Source organism: Babylonia areolata, chromosome 16 (genome assembly GCF_041734735.1).
Source record: "Babylonia areolata isolate BAREFJ2019XMU chromosome 16, ASM4173473v1, whole genome shotgun sequence".
NCBI lineage: Eukaryota > Metazoa > Mollusca > Gastropoda > Neogastropoda > Buccinidae > Babylonia > Babylonia areolata.
The window spans coordinates 20,462,916-20,478,498 of record NC_134891.1 but is presented as its reverse complement, the minus strand read 5'-3'; the positions used below and the strand labels follow the sequence as shown (position 1 = coordinate 20,478,498).

The window sequence follows — 15,583 nt, the reverse complement described above, 5'->3', positions numbered from 1 at the left end:
CTTTTTTTTGTCACACGATTTTTCTGTGTGAAAATTCAAACTGCACTCCACAGACGGAACGCGTCGCCAAAGTACAGCGCCACAGTGTATTTTCCTCTTTTTTCTGTCTGCGAATGTATTCATTTTACGATCAAAGAGGATTTTTTTTTTTCTACCAAAATTTGCCGGGGACAACTAATCTGTTCTCTTGCTTTCTTTTACGCGCGCAACCTACACGCTACATGCTGCACATGGGACCTCGGTTTATCATCTCATTCGAAAGACTAGCACCCAGACCATCACTCAAGATCATGTGGAGGGATATAGTAAAAATCCCGGATTGTATGCTGATCGAACCCGTGGACACTTGCTTCCCAGTTAGAAAATCTCCGTGTGTCTGTGAGCGGGTGTGCGTGCGTTCGTGTGTCTGTCTGTGTGTCTGTGCCTACATTTCGTTCGTTTATGCGTGTGTGTGTGTGTGTGTGTGTGTGTGTGTAGGTGAGTTCGTGCATGCGCATGAGTGTTTACATGTGTGCGTGTGTGTGTGTGTGTCTGTGCAAACTTTATCATTTTGTGAAATCACACACAGACACACTAGAATGCGCACACACATACAGAGAGAGAGAGAGAGAGAGAGAGAGAGAGAGAGAGAGAGAGAAGGGGGTGGAATAAGAGAGAGACAGACAGGCAGACAGTTTCAGTTTCAGTAGCTCAATGAGGCGTCACTGCGTTCGGTCAAATCCATATACACTACACCACAACTGCCAAGCAGATGCCTGACCAGCAGCGTAACAGGCAGACAGAGAGACAGAGAGAGAGACAGAGACAGACAGACAGACAGACAGATAGACAGTTAGTCAGACAGACAGACAAAGAAAGGTACAGAGAGAAAAAAATACAACATACAACTACAGGGAATGCTTCCAATATGTTTATTCACCATGGACGATGTTCATTATGTACACTTTACAACCAATGCACGCCCATCCCCCTTGCACAAACTCTCCATCCCTGCATTCAGTGATAAATGCAACAGCAAAACATTCAAGTGTTCTTTCCGGTACACGACGCTGGTCTTTTCTTTTCTTCTGCACAGAACACTCCAGTGAAGAAACCTTTCTACTGTTCATGCGCAGACAACTCTCCGAAAGTCACTCTTGACTGCTGGGAGATGAGAAAGGTGTGTCATTCCGCTGCAACAAATGAAATGAGAAAACAATGTTACGATGATGAAAACGCTGGTAACATTGCAGATGACTGATAGAAATTAACCAGCCCTAGCAAACGAAACGGGCCAAGGAGCATGCCTTTTTTTTTTTCATTTTTTTTTTTCAAATAAAGTAATGTATGTGAGGTGTTGGAATGGGATGGGGGCGAGAGAGGAGAGGAGAAACTCACTGTTTGCAAGAGAATCAGTGTGTGTGTGTATGTGTGTGTGTGTGTGTGTGTGTGTGTTGTGTGTAGTGCTGTGTGTGTGTGTGTGTGTGTGTGTGTGTGTGTGTGTGTGTGTGTGTGTGTGTGTGTGTGTGTGTGTGTGTGTGTGTGTGTGTGTGTGTGTGTGTGTGTGTTGTGTGTAGTGCTCTGTGTGTGTGTGTGTGTGTGTGTGTGTGTGTGTGTTCTTTCTTCAATTTAATGTCTTTCCACCTTGAGTGATATCAGACATGTCGTGTGTGTGTGTGTGTGTGTGTGTGTGTGTGTGTGTGTGTGTGTGTGTGTAATTTGCGGAATACAGTATGTGTGACTATGTACATATGTCAGTGTTATTGCGTGTATGAGTGTGAAGGAGTTTACGTGTAGAAGTGATGATAGAGCGAGTCAGGGAGAGGAGGAAAGAGAGGAAGACAAGGGAACAAGAGAAGAGAAGAGAAGAGAGAGAGAGAGAGAGAGAGAGAGAGAGAGAGAGAGAGAGGCATATAAAGGAAGGGAAAAGGAAAAAAATGAAAGTGAGACAGACAAACCAACAGATTAACAGAAAGACGTACAGAAACAGATCAAAACTAGGATACACAACAACCCCTCCACCACCCATTCCCCCATCCTACCACCAGCATCACCAGCCACACTCACCTCACTCGTCATCCACACTGATCTGAATGGTGGCGCCGTTCTTGCACTGCTCCTTGTCGTTAGCAGTGAAGTAATAGTCGCCAGGCTTCAGCTCGTGCGGCACGTCCATCGCGTAGGCGTGGGCGTCTCCCGGGGGGATGGCGCAGTGCACGTTGTTGGTGTAGGAGCCCAGCTCCCGCATCGGGCCGTGGAACTCTTCGTCCGTGGCGTGGAACACCACTCGAGTGCCGCGCCGGACCACGATCTGAGGGACGAGAGGAAGGCGGTGAGTACACCAGTGAGTGGTGAGCTCTCAGGGAGAATTACTCCTGGACAAGGAAAACTAAAAGGCCCAGAAAATCGCGTATGATCTTGACTAACATCGTGAAGGAAAACCCAATGAGGCCAGGACATATGTTGATTTCCTTTGTATCTTATAGAAGTCTATTATTTTTCATGCTTTTAACTCTTTCCATACGAACGGCGAAAGAGACGACATTAACAGCGTTTCACCCCAATTACCACCATCAAAATATTGCAAGTGGAAGGCTCTTATACTGAAGAGGTGAATGTTGACAAAGCTAAAGGTTGGGTCATTCAGACACCCACTGGACATCCGAGGGGTCTGTGTAGAGGAGAAGAGAGGACTGGCCGTACTGAGTGAGTTAAAAAATACATTTTTCAGTATTTTCTTATCAGCCTTTGCCATGCAACCATTAACTCCAATGACCAGTTGACCAGCAATCAACCCAAAGATCAACAGACAAACAAGCCATGGGACATGTCACCTACCTTGGGAGGCAGTTTGTTGTCCGCTTTCATGGACAAGATCACCTCGTCCGACTCCATGTTGGCTCTTCTCTTGACGATCACTGGCGCTGGGAACTCCACGTTCATGGGGGTGCCGTCATACTTGGTCACCGTCAGCTTGAAGTCAAAGTGGGAACTGCCTGACAATCCCAGTTTGTTGGCCGCCTCGGTCATGTCCATCTTGTAGATCCTCTCGTAGGCCCAAGGCATTTCAGTGGGTCCGCCCAGCACGAAGAAGTTGCCCACGTTGGCCACCTCGCCGTCCTTGACAACGTCCACCTGCAAGGGAGTCAGCAGTCTAGAAAGATTTTCTTTATATCATTATTTTCTTCTTCACTGGGAAGGAAGTCAGAAAGAGCTTTGGTTTTCTGTTTCACCAAGTTCTTGTGGGCATAATTCATACGTAAAAGATAATAATAATGGTATTTATATAGCGCTGAATCTTGTGCAGAGACAAATCAAAGCGCTTTCGCACCAGTCGTTCACACGCATGCATAACTCTAAAACTGTAGAAACTAAAGACAAGGAAGGGCAGGCAAGGGAGGCTATTTTGGGAAGAGGTGGGTTTTAAGGCCAGACTTGAAAGAGCTGAGAGTGGAGACTTGACGAAGCGAAAGAGGAAGTTCATTCCAATCGCAAGGTCCAGAGACAGAGAAAGAACGGCGGCCAACAGTCGAGTGTTTGAATCTGGGTATGCGTAAACAGAGTGGATCCGAAGCCGATCGTAGTGAGCGAGACAGAGTGCAGAGGTGAAGGCAGCCACAGAGATAGGAAGGGGCAGTTTTGTGAATACATTTATAACATAGAGTGCTGACCTTGTACTTTATTCGGTGTGAGACAGGGAGCCAGTGGAGATGTTGCAAAAGTGGAGTGATGTGCTCAGATCTTTTCTTTCTGAGGACGAGTCGGGCAGCAGAGTTTTGTATGCGCTGAAGGGACTGAATGGATGAAGCAGGCAAACCAGACAATAGAGAGTTACAGTAGTCAAGGCGAGAGAGAATGAGAGAAACGACAAGTTCAGATGTTGCGTCAGTGGACAGATATTTCCGGACGGCACTGATGCGCCGCAGTTGACAGTAGCAGGACTGACATGTCTGACTGATAAATTTTTGTATGGACAGTGTATTGTCTAGGACAACACCGAGGTTCCTGACTGACGTGGAAAGAGGGATGGATGGATCAGACTTTTTGTTTTCTCTATCATCTTGTTCTTCTGTAGTCTAGAAAGGGCTTTGAATTTCTTCCTCATCATGTTCTTGTGGACAGAGTTCATGCCAAATGTACGTCCAGAATGATTTGGGATCTTCTATTTCATCATGTTCTTCTTCACACGGAATGGAACGTCCGTTCCTGGAAGGCAATTTAATGCTGCCTTTGTTGTTGCTGTCGTCCTCTTCACAATGTCCTTTCGAAAAAAAGGTCGGTATTTTAGAATTCTATGTTTTAAAAAAATGTTGTTTTCCCCATCATTTTCCAAAGACCCTTAACAGAAAGGGATGTGTTACTCGTACAACTTGTGCACTTTCCTCCTCCCTTACACTTTCATTTGAATAAAGTCTGCCATTAGGAATGGAGGGCTATGTTTTGGAATTTTTGTGTGTGCTTTTCTGTTCAGAAAACACACACACACACACACACACACACACACACACACACACACACACCACCCACTCACTCACACACACACACTGCACTACGCACTCACATGCACGTGAGCGCTGGTCTTGAAGCCGAAGAGGACAAAGCCGGCAAAGATACGGGTCTGGGCCTGCATGGTGTGGATCATTTCCTCCAGCTCGTGCAGGTCGTGGCCGTTCAGCAGCATGTTGTCGTAGTGGTAGTGGAACTTGTGCGTGTCAAACAGCTGCACGGGTTGCGCGTTGTTGCGGGTCAGAGGGTCGGTGTTGACAGACTCGTAGTGGAAAGGCTCCAGGGGTCGGTACAGCATGCGCGAGGCGCACGAGGCGTAGTTGAAGGGCTTGTGGCGCAGCTTCTGCAGCTGCTGCCAGATCTGCCACAGGCGGTCGATGCTGGCGTGGTGTACCATGAAGAAGGGGTCAAAGGCCGAGTAGTCCAGCGTGGACATGCCGTATGTGTGGTTACCGCCCACCAGCTCGTGCACCGCGTTGTGCAGCATCTCGTACTGCACCTGCAACAGTCAGACGAGAGTGCTGATTGGCTGAAGCCTAAAGGGTCCTACACATTGAATGTGCTGATTGGTTGAAGCCTGCTTGACTCAAGCCACTGAACCCCTATACACACATATTCGCACAAGTGTTGAAACTGAAGGACATGTTCACAGGGTGTACATTTGTGTTTACATTTGTTTCTTTGTTTCATGGTCTTCGTTTCTGTGGCTGTGTTCATTTTTTTTTTTTTTTTTTTTTTTTTTTGATGGTGGTTGTTTCGTATTCTTGGTAGGTGTGGCTTACATGTACTCTTTTGATTCAGCTCAAAGTTTAAATGGTGCTGCTTAGTTCATTTCTTTCCAACTACCATACGTATGAACCACGAATCCTTTACGGACTTTTCCTTAAAATATTTTAACCAATTCTTCGACATCTTCAGGTATCTGAATGAACATTTTTGCATAAATACACATTCCCATGAAAGTGACACGAAAAAAAATGTAGATGGTGTCTGCACGCCACAAAAAAAAACATGGATTTGTTTTAGGCATGTCAGAATATCAGTTATGCACTTCAAAGACTGATATTGTATAATTTCCTTTATAGATAAAAAAAAAAAGAAAAAAAAAGCCACCAACTTGACACAACACCCATTCTTTTTCCTGACACGCACACCAGTGTGTACAGAGTGACTGCACGGTGTTTTATGTGGGTGGGACTGTCCACGGGCACTGACCTCAAAGTCACAGTAGTTGGTCTCCTCCAGCATTTCCAGAGCTTGGTGGAAGAGAGACTCTGGGTCACTCTCTCCAGAGTGCTGGAACAGGTAATCCTGCACTCCTCGCTCCACGTCCTTGTTGTTGTGGGTAATGTGGTACCTGGCCAACACAGAACGCTCATCAACACTGGGGTCACCTGCCTAGCGTGCCGGTCAGTTACAGTCATTCACTATCTAACAGACAGAACGCACGTGCACATCAGAGTCACGCACATGATGCACGTGCGCAATACGGTGGCACCGTCATTTATCTTCCATTGAAGATCATTCCGTACCTGACCAGTACAATTAGAATCAACAGAAACGTTACATTTAGACATGTCCAATTTAGATTCATAACATATTAAAAAAGCAGACATGATAATGTATTCGAGAGACTTCCAGTAATGCAGCAACAAGAATCACCACCACCACCACCATCGTCATCATCATCGTTGAATGATGACAGAATGCATAGCCTTGGACAACGGAATGACTTGAGGAAAGGGGTATGAATTAAGGAACAGGAAAGACAGGAAAGAACAAAACGATAGAAACGTGCGTGAAGACCACATGACGTAAGAAAGGAAAGTAAGGAAGGGAGGAGGATGGGAAGAGATGAAAATGAGGAAGGGAAAGGAGGGAAGGAAAGAAGGAAGGAAGGAAGGAAGAACTGCCATCAGAAGCGTCAACGAACAGCGAAGGTAGTAAGAAAAGATAGGGGGAAGGAAAGAAAGATGGAAAAGAGGGAAGGGAGGGAGGAAGGGAGGGAGGAATGAAGGGAGGGGTGGAGGGAATGAATAAGTAAAGAACACCGAAGACAGAAGGAAAAGCCTTGGACAAAAGATTACATGCAGGAAATTGGTTATGAAAGAACAGGAAGGAAGAAAACAAATCAACTGATATCCTGAGAGGGGTCGCCGTCGGAAACGTCCGTCAAGATTAAAGGAAGTGAGAATGGTAAATGAGGAAGGAAAGAAGGAAGGTAGGATAAAAAGGAAGGAATGAACGAAAAAAGAAAGAAAAAAGAAGAACAAAACAAAAATCAACTAAGCCCCCAACTCACGTCTTGAAAGGTTTGCTATCTGAAGCTTCCGTGGAGAGTGAAGGAAGTTGGAAAGAATAGGGAAGAAGAAGAGATAGGGAAAAGAGGGAAAGGGGGAAAGAAAGAAGGTAATGATGGATAAATGGAAGGAAGAAAGGAAGGAAGGAAATAAACAAACAAGTAAAGGACAAATTCAAATAACAAAGCCCTAAACAAACAAGTAAAGACAAATTCAAATATCAAAGCCCTAAACAAAGAAGTAAAGGACAAATTCAAATAACAAAACCCTAAACAAACAGGTAAAGACAAGTTCAAACATCAAAGCCCTAAACAAACAAGTAAAGACAAATTCAAATATCAAAGCCCTAAACAAAGAAGTAAAGACAAATTCAAATAACAAAGCTCTAAACAAACAGGTAAAGACAAGTTCAAACATCAAAGCCCTAAACAAACAGGTAAAGACAAGTTCAAACATCAAAGCTCTAAACAAACAAGTAAAGGACAAATTCAAATAACAAAGCGCTAAACAAACAAGGACAAATTCAAATAACAAAGCCCCCAACTCACGTCTTGAAGGGGTTGCTGTCGGAAGCATCCGTGAAGAGCGAGGGCAGGGACTTGGCGGGACGGGTCCAGTCCCAGTAGGGCACGCCCACCACTGCCCCCTTCTCCTTCAGCGCATGCTCAAACTGGATGGTCAGCAGGCGGTGCCAGTGCGGGAAGGCGGGCATGCCGTGCTGGCAGCAGGCGTAGTGGTCAGAGGCGTTCTCCGGGCAGCGGCCCGGGGCCCCGTGGAAGCTGGCGATGGCCTCGAAGCCGTTGGGGCCGTGGTCGTTCTGCAGCTTGTAGAGAGCGTTGCGCAGGTTGCTGACCTGGGCTAGGCTTAGTGCTGACACCTCGTAGCGGGTCAGTTCGTCGCTCTCCGTGGCCGTTGGTTCTTCGTGGGCGTGGGCCGCCTTGGAGCCGCTCTCTGCAGGGAGAGAAATGGTCCGTCAGTCTGTCTTTCTGGTTTAATAAGGAAAGAGCGTGGGTTTGCAAGAAAGGAGAGGAGGATGTGTGGGTTTGTAGTTTCTGGCTGGAAGTATTACGTCAACTTGAAAACAAACATCATGGTGTCAACGTGGGGTTTGGCTGCCTTGGTGCTGATCTGTGCAGGGATTGGGAGTGTCTGTGAATCTATTCTTTCAGACTGAGCAGATCATGTGCACTTAAAAAAAATATATCTCGTGCATTCTTTAAGGGCCTCCACTGTTTTCTTACAAGTCTGAGGAAGGTAAGGAAATGAAATGTGAATCTACAAGTGTGTGTATCAGACCAGGTGAAAGATCATCTGAAAAGCTGCTCGTGAGTGTCTTGATGCCTGTTTTTGAAAGGAAAAGTAAAGGATCTTCTTCTTCTTAGGTTGACATCAACTGTGCTTCATCACCTCATGGATTACCATAGACACACACACACACACACACACACACACACACAACTCACACAGAAAAACAGACAAACACACACAGACACTCATCCCACCCCACCCATACTGACTTCTGCCGGGTACAAAGCTGACGGAGGGGGCTTCCAGGATGTTGGGGTTCAGCTCAGTCCCGTTCACAGCCACAATGTGCAGCTTGAAGTGGTAGTCAGAATCAGGCCGCAGCCGCATCTGGCGGAAGACGCTGGTGACGTCATACTTGAAGAGCCGATCGAAGCTCCAGGGCATCTCCAAAGGTCCGCCCAGCACGGCGAAGGTGCCAGCAAAGTTGCACGTGTCGTGGGCATCGCACAGCTCGAACTCCACGTCTGCACTGGACTTGAAGCCCTGTGGGAGGCACAAGACACCAGGACCACGTGAGATGGGGACAGGTAAACTGTGTCATCATGTTTGTAAAGATGGGGACAGGTAAACTGTGTCATCATGTTTGTCGAGATGGGGGACAGGTAAACTGTCATCATGTTTGTAGAGATGGGGGACAGGTAAACTGTGTCATCATGTTTGTAGAGATGGGGGACATGTAAACTGTGTCATCATGTTTATAGGGATGGGGGACAGGTAAACTGTGTCATCGTGTGTTGTAGAGATGGGGACAGGTAAACTGTGTCATCGTGTTTGTAGAGATGGGGGACAGGTAAACTGTGTCATCGTGTGTTGTAGAGATGGGGACAGGTAAACTGTGTCATCATGTTTGTAGAGATGGGGACAGGTAAACTGTGTCATCATGTTTGTAGAGATGGGGGACAGGTAAACTGTGTCATCGTGTGTTGTAGAGATGGGGACAGGTAAACTGTGTCATCATGTTTGTAGAGATGGGGGACAAGTAAACTGTGCCATCATGTTTGTAGAGATGGGGGACAGGTAAACTGTGTCATCATGTTTGTAGAGATGGGGGACAGGTAAACTGTGTCATCATGTTTGTAGAGATGGGGGACATGTAAACTGTGTCATCATGTTTGTAGAGATGGGGGACAGGTAAACTGTGTCATCATGTTTGTAGAGATGGGGGACATGTAAACTGTGTCATCATGTTTGTAGAGATGGGGGACAGGTAAACTGTGTCATCATGTTTGTAGAAATGGGGACAGGTAAACTGAGTCATCATGTTTGTAGAGATGGGGGACAGGTAAACTGTGCCATCATGTTTGTAGAGATGGGGGACAGGTAAACTGTGTCATCATGTTTGTAGAGATGGGGGACATGTAAACTGTGTCATCATGTTTGTAGAGATGGGGGACAGGTAAACTGTGTCATCATGTTTGTAGAGATGGGGGACATGTAAACTGTGTCATCATGTTTGTAGAGATGGGGGACAGGTAAACTGTGTCATCATGTTTGTAGAAATGGGGACAGGTAAACTGAGTCATCATGTTTGTAGAGATGGGGACAGGTAAACTGTGTCATCATGTTTGTAGAGATGGGGACAGGTAAACTGTGTCATCGTGTTTGTAGAGATGGGGGACAGGTAAACTGTGTCATCATGTTTGTAGAGATGGGGACAGGTAAACTGAGTCAACCTGTGTCGTAGAAAAGACTGGGACAGGTAAATTGAGTCATCATGTTTGTGGAGATGGGGACAGGTAAACTAAGTCACCGACTGTTGTGGGAAATATAAAGATATGTGAACAAATCTCATGTCATGAAAACGACACAAGACCACAAGAAGATGGGGACAAGAAAACTGAGTGATAGGCGGACGTTTACAAGGCATTTTAACATGTGCACAGTATTTAACCAGAAATGGGGTGCGAGGGGGGAGGGGGGCATTTACTAGATACTGGGCGTTTAAAAGGTAGTTTACAGTGATTTTATTGCTGGCCCCTTCCCTTCACCCCCTTACATGCAGCATGAAGTTGAGGAAGACACGGTCCTGGGCCTTCTTCTCCTCCAACAGATGGTCCAGCTGAGGGATGGTCAGACCGTGGAAGTTGAGGTTGTCGTACTGGTAGTTCAAGGCGTCGTAGTTGAAGGCGTCGATGGCGCGGGAGTGATCACGTGTCTCCTGCACGGGGTTGTCCTCGTGGTTGAAGGGTTCCAGGGGTTGCCGCAGCTCCTGGATGTTGCAGTTGGCCGTGTTGTAGTCCAGCCCTCGGTACTTTTGCAGGGCCTGGTGGATAGAGCGGGAGAAATGGGTGAGAGAATGCGACTCCTCGAAGCACAGCCCAGGATCAAACCCAGACTCATGCACCCATCGCGAAGTACACCCACCCATGAAGCAGTGCAGGCCAGGTTCTCTCATCTAAAGTCAACCCAGGACAGCCCACCCAAGCCAAAACGATTATACTCCCACCAGACAGAAATCGACTTCATCTATGTCAAATTCAGCAGAATCCAATAGACCCTATACAAACGTAACTAAGATCAGTACACACAAACATAACTAAGATCAGTACAAAGTCTACGAACCCAGCCCACAGTAATTTAGAAGTCTACAAAACCAATTTACAGCAGTTCAATCAAACCATTTCACTATTTCACCCAACTCCAATCCATTTCAGTCTGATTAACGCAGGCCTCACATTGCCTGAGACAACCCAGTCCAACCCACACCAATCAAACAATCCCAGTCGAACCCACTGACGTCCAGTGCATGCTAATCATACCCACACACATCAGGCAACATGACCACCACCACACCCACCTGCCAGATAGCGAACTGTCGGTCTACGTTGCTGTGGTGGATGAAGAACACCGGGTCGTAGGCGGAGTACTCCAGTGTGGACATGCCATAGGGGCTGGTTCCTCCGATCCACGAGTGGATGGCGTTGTGGATCACCTCGAACTGCACCTCGAAGTCGCAGTAGTCGCGCTGCTCCAGAGCCAGCATGACCTGGCGGTAGAAGAAGGACTCCTCGCCGTGTTCGGGGTCCTTGAAGAGCTGAGGTCTGGGGGCACGGGTGGTTATCTTGTCCGAGCCAGGCACGTGGCCATGGTGGAAGGGGTTGTCGTGTTCCTCAGCGATCAGCCTGGGAAGCTCCGTGAAGGCCTCCTCCCACGGCCAGTAGGGGATGCCCAGCTGGTAAATAGGATGATAATGACACCGTCATCTCTACAGCCATACCCACACCACAAGATCAACACAGATGGCGTACTTCTACTGCCAAATACTATGAATGAAAATTATTTTTTGGTCTGATTTTTATGTTTACAAGTTAAACATAAGAAGCAAGCGCGCGCGCGCGCACACACACACACACACACACGCGCGCGCGCGCGCACAAACACACACACACCTTTTTTTGTGTGGTTTTTTTTTGGAGGGGGGGGGAGTTGTTAATGAATCACAATGTCTTCAAGACAAAACCCAGAGGAAGCAAGGCGTTATTTCACAGCATGTGATGTCGTGGTACTCAACATCTTGTGGACACAATTTCTTGTGTTGCATTCAATGAAAATGTCCCACACAGTGCTTGTCCAAGAGGGAAGTTCACCGACCTTGGCTCCTTCCCAGGTCAAGGCCGCTTCCATCTGTCTGACGAACACTCTGTGCCACTGTGGGAAGCTGGCACTTCCATGATGACAGCAGGCGACCGCGTGGCCATCCAGTTCACACTGCACAGTTCAGAGCAGTTCAGTACAATTCGATACAGTACATTATTATACAGTACAAGACAGTAAAACACAGTAGAATACAGTACAACTCAAAGCAACGGACGCAACGCAGTACAGTTGCGTTCAACACAGCACAATACAGCACGGTACAACACAACTCAATGCATGCTATGATACTGCATGGTGCGGTACAGTACAACACAATATAACACAACACATCAAAATTCAAAATTGTGCAAAGCAATGCAGTGCAACTGACAACAACAGAATTCAATACATGACTATAATACAGCACAATACAACATTACATAATACAATAACACGCAAATCAACACAGATCAATACCTTAGAACACAGTGTTACGCAACAACTTAGTACAGTTAAATGTACACAGAGATAGACAGTCCTACACGTGATGATACAACATGAGCTACCACATCTGAAGCTGTCTACTGTTCCCTTTCTAGACTGGTTGACGTCAACAAATTATTGTGAAAAGTGAAAATTTCATACACACTCAAACATCTCTACCACCATACCTACCACCATACACTCTCAAATATCTTTGCCCTCAAAACGAATCATCCTTACCACTCTCACTTTAACCCAGCAGAATAAAATGAAAAACAATTTTGATTTCTTGTTACTTTCGACGGGGAGATGTCAGAACATTTAGCATCTGAACTATCATCAACTGACATTAACTTACCGATCTTAAGGTCATAGACATATTCTTGCACAAGACGTTTTTCGCAGCCAAAAAAATAATACGTGTTTCAGACTTTTTGGACAACGAACACACCCAGAGTGTCCATCCCTAAAAACGGAACACAGCTGCCTATATGGTAGGGTAAAAACGGTGAAGGCCCATTTGTAAATGTAGATAGTTTAGCGGAAGAGGAAGATGTAGCCCCACGAACACTGACAAAAAAAGACCAGTTGGACAGGTAGAGGCAGGTGACCCACCTGAGGGGGGTAGCCATGGGCCTTGACCACCATGTCGTAAGACACACGTCCTGTGCCCGCCTTCACACGTCGCAGTGCGTCCCGCAGATTTTCTATCTCTGCTTCTGTCAGAGTGTTGATGTTCTTGCGAACTCCCACCCCGGCAATGGTGTAAGAAGCCTGGTCTTCCGCAGCCCCTGTGTCACACACAGTGCTGGACGTTCACAATGGAGTCCCTACAGTGTTTTGACATACAGCTGTGCTGGTGTTGGGATGTTGTTTGTGGACCCCCAATATAAGTGGAGTACACACACAGGCCCATGCAAGCACACCCACCCAACACCCCCCCTCCCCACACACCCCCACACTCACACACACACACACACACACACACACACACCCCACTTCCCCCCTCACTCCTCCCCCCCCCTCCACACACACACCAATAACAGCAATGGGGGAGTGGAGGACCAGCCTCAGTCTCACCCTTAGCCGGCTGGTAGATGAGTGTGGGTTCAGAGACGGAAGACAAAGGCATGGAGGTGCCGTTCACTGCCTTGATTTCGTACTTGAGGAAGAAAGGCGCCTGCGGGTTGAACACGTCGTCAGGTTCGATACCAATGTCGTGCAGCACATCTGTGATGTCATACCTGGGGGACAGAAGGTAAGACAGTCACCTGACACAGAACATCCTGTCATAAACACAGGTGTGACAATCTGATCCATCGGATGGACAGAAGGTGAGAGTCAGCGGACACAGCATACAGTGTCCCAGTGGGGACGAGGTAGTTGGTTACAGGCCGAGGACTGGGAGGACATGGGTTCAAATTCCATCAGAGACATACCATGCTGCTACAGAGATTCTTCAGATTATATTATTATCATTATTATTATCATTTTATGTACAATTGTTGATGCTAGTTGTATTATCTGAGCTTCTGTGTCGTACTCTGATTGAACAAAGTGAACAGAACCTGCTGCTTCACTCACTTGTAGAGTCGGTCAAAGGACCAGGGCATCTCCAGCTTGCCTCCCAGAATGAAGATGCCGCCAGCACGCACACAGCTGCTCTCGGACCGGCACACGAAGAACCTCACAGCGGCCGATGTGTAGATGCCGTGCAGGTGGAAGCCGGCGAAAACTCGGGGATGACTCTGCTGCTCGTGGATCAGTTCCTCCAGCTCATCCAGGGTTTTGCCGCCCAGCTCAAAGTTGTCGTAGTGGTAGCCCAGGTCCTCGTAGTCGAACACCGTCTGGGGAACGGAGTGCTCACGGGTCCTGACGTCCGGGTTGAAATCCTCCCAGTCGAAGGGATGCATCTTCTCGTTCATGTAGTTGACGGCACAGTCCGCACGATCATAAACCAGGCCTCGTTTCTTCTGCAGCTCCTGCCACACGGCCCAGATCTTGTCCACCATGGTGTGGTGAACGAAGAAGATGGGGTCGTAAGAGGAGTACTCCAGAGAGGACAAGGAGTAAATCTGGTGACCGCCAACCAGATAATGGATGGCGTTGTGCAGCACTTCAAACTGCACCTCAAAGTCACAGTAGTCGGTCTGCTCCAGAGCCAGGAGAACCTCGTCAAACAGCACCGAGTGTTTGCCATCCTTGGACAGCTTGTTCAGCTCAGGCTGAGGTTCCCGCACCGTGTACCCGTGGGAATGGTCGATGTAGGCGCGGACGAAGGGGTTGGGGATGACTTCATCCCGCCAGGCGTCGTAGTAGTCTTCGGACGTGAACATTTCGGGCAGATGTTTGATGGGCATGGTCCAGTCCCAGTAGGGAAGAGCCACTCCGCTGCCATGACGGATCAAAGCGTCTTCCATCTGTAATCGAAGAGGAGGGTAAGGGTCATTCGACATTCTGGATATGTCAAGGTAACGGAACGGTTAAACTGACAAGGACGTGCTTCTGATGTTCTTGAATATATCAAAATGAATGACAAGTCAGATAAGAAACAAACAAACAAACAAACAAACAAAAAACACAGAAAGATAAACAAACGCAGACACAGAGACACAACGAAATTCAAAACAACAGCAACAAACAGGAGTAAACTGACAATAAGGTACAAGCTCACAGACAGACACAGACACAGACTCACGAGCAGACTTTAAAACAAAAATAAGTTGACACTGAGGCACAGAGACAGAGAAACACATCGACCGACTGACAGACATACAGACAGACATGCCTGACCTCCACAGTGTACAGGCGGTGCCAGTGGGGGAAGGTGGGCATGCCATGGATGCAGCAGGCTATCTTGTTCCCGGTAGCATCCGGACACATGCCCGGAGCTCCATGGAAAGAAGCGATGTTCTGAAAAGTAAGAACAAAGCGCACGTCGTTTAACGAAAACTGCATTTGGCGGAACTGTCGGCTGTGTAGATACTGCTCTGTTTCTCTTTTAGGGATTTATCCACGTGGAACATCTTCAGTTCCTAAAACTTTATGATCATGATCAGTCTGACAAGGAGAGGCCTGCTTACTGTGCTTCACCCAGCTTTGCTTATCGAAACGTAAACTGTAGGATACTGTACACAAAATTTCATTCCTCCTCATGAATATTTACACGACGAAAATTTCCAGTACTTAACATTGTAAAATGATGCTTCTGCTGGTGACTCACGATCAGTTCTTTACTGGAGCTACTTAACATTGTAAAATGATGCTTCTGCTGGTGACTCACGATCAGTTCTTTACTGGAGCTACTTAACATTGTAAAATGATGCTTCTGCTGGTGACTCACGATCAGTTCTTTACTGGAGCTACTTAACATTGTAAAATGATGCTTCTGCTAGTGACTCACGATCAGTTCTTTACTGGAGCTACTTAAC

At 47.0% G+C, this 15,583-nt stretch overlaps 1 protein-coding gene across 2 annotated transcripts in view; it reads right to left on the bottom strand.

Moving 5' to 3' along the window:
• Nucleotides 1-895: 895 nt before the first annotated feature.
• Nucleotides 896-15,583, bottom strand: part of LOC143291221 (hemocyanin 2-like) — a 52,585-nt gene continuing 37,897 nt past the window's right edge. For both annotated transcript variants that reach the window (XM_076600988.1, XM_076600989.1), the window contains 14 exons: nucleotides 14,946-15,065; nucleotides 13,737-14,572; nucleotides 13,233-13,396; nucleotides 12,768-12,943; nucleotides 11,685-11,801; nucleotides 10,891-11,265; nucleotides 10,090-10,356; nucleotides 8,303-8,576; nucleotides 7,334-7,736; nucleotides 5,701-5,842; nucleotides 4,541-4,984; nucleotides 2,818-3,114; nucleotides 2,047-2,290; nucleotides 896-1,172 (listed from right to left, as the gene is read on the bottom strand). In XM_076600988.1, coding sequence (XP_076457103.1) covers nucleotides 2,048-2,290; nucleotides 2,818-3,114; nucleotides 4,541-4,984; nucleotides 5,701-5,842; nucleotides 7,334-7,736; nucleotides 8,303-8,576; nucleotides 10,090-10,356; nucleotides 10,891-11,265; nucleotides 11,685-11,801; nucleotides 12,768-12,943; nucleotides 13,233-13,396; nucleotides 13,737-14,572; nucleotides 14,946-15,065 — 3,858 coding nt within the window. In that variant the 3' untranslated portion in view covers nucleotides 896-1,172; nucleotide 2,047. The remainder of the gene's footprint in view (nucleotides 1,173-2,046; nucleotides 2,291-2,817; nucleotides 3,115-4,540; nucleotides 4,985-5,700; nucleotides 5,843-7,333; nucleotides 7,737-8,302; nucleotides 8,577-10,089; nucleotides 10,357-10,890; nucleotides 11,266-11,684; nucleotides 11,802-12,767; nucleotides 12,944-13,232; nucleotides 13,397-13,736; nucleotides 14,573-14,945; nucleotides 15,066-15,583) is intronic.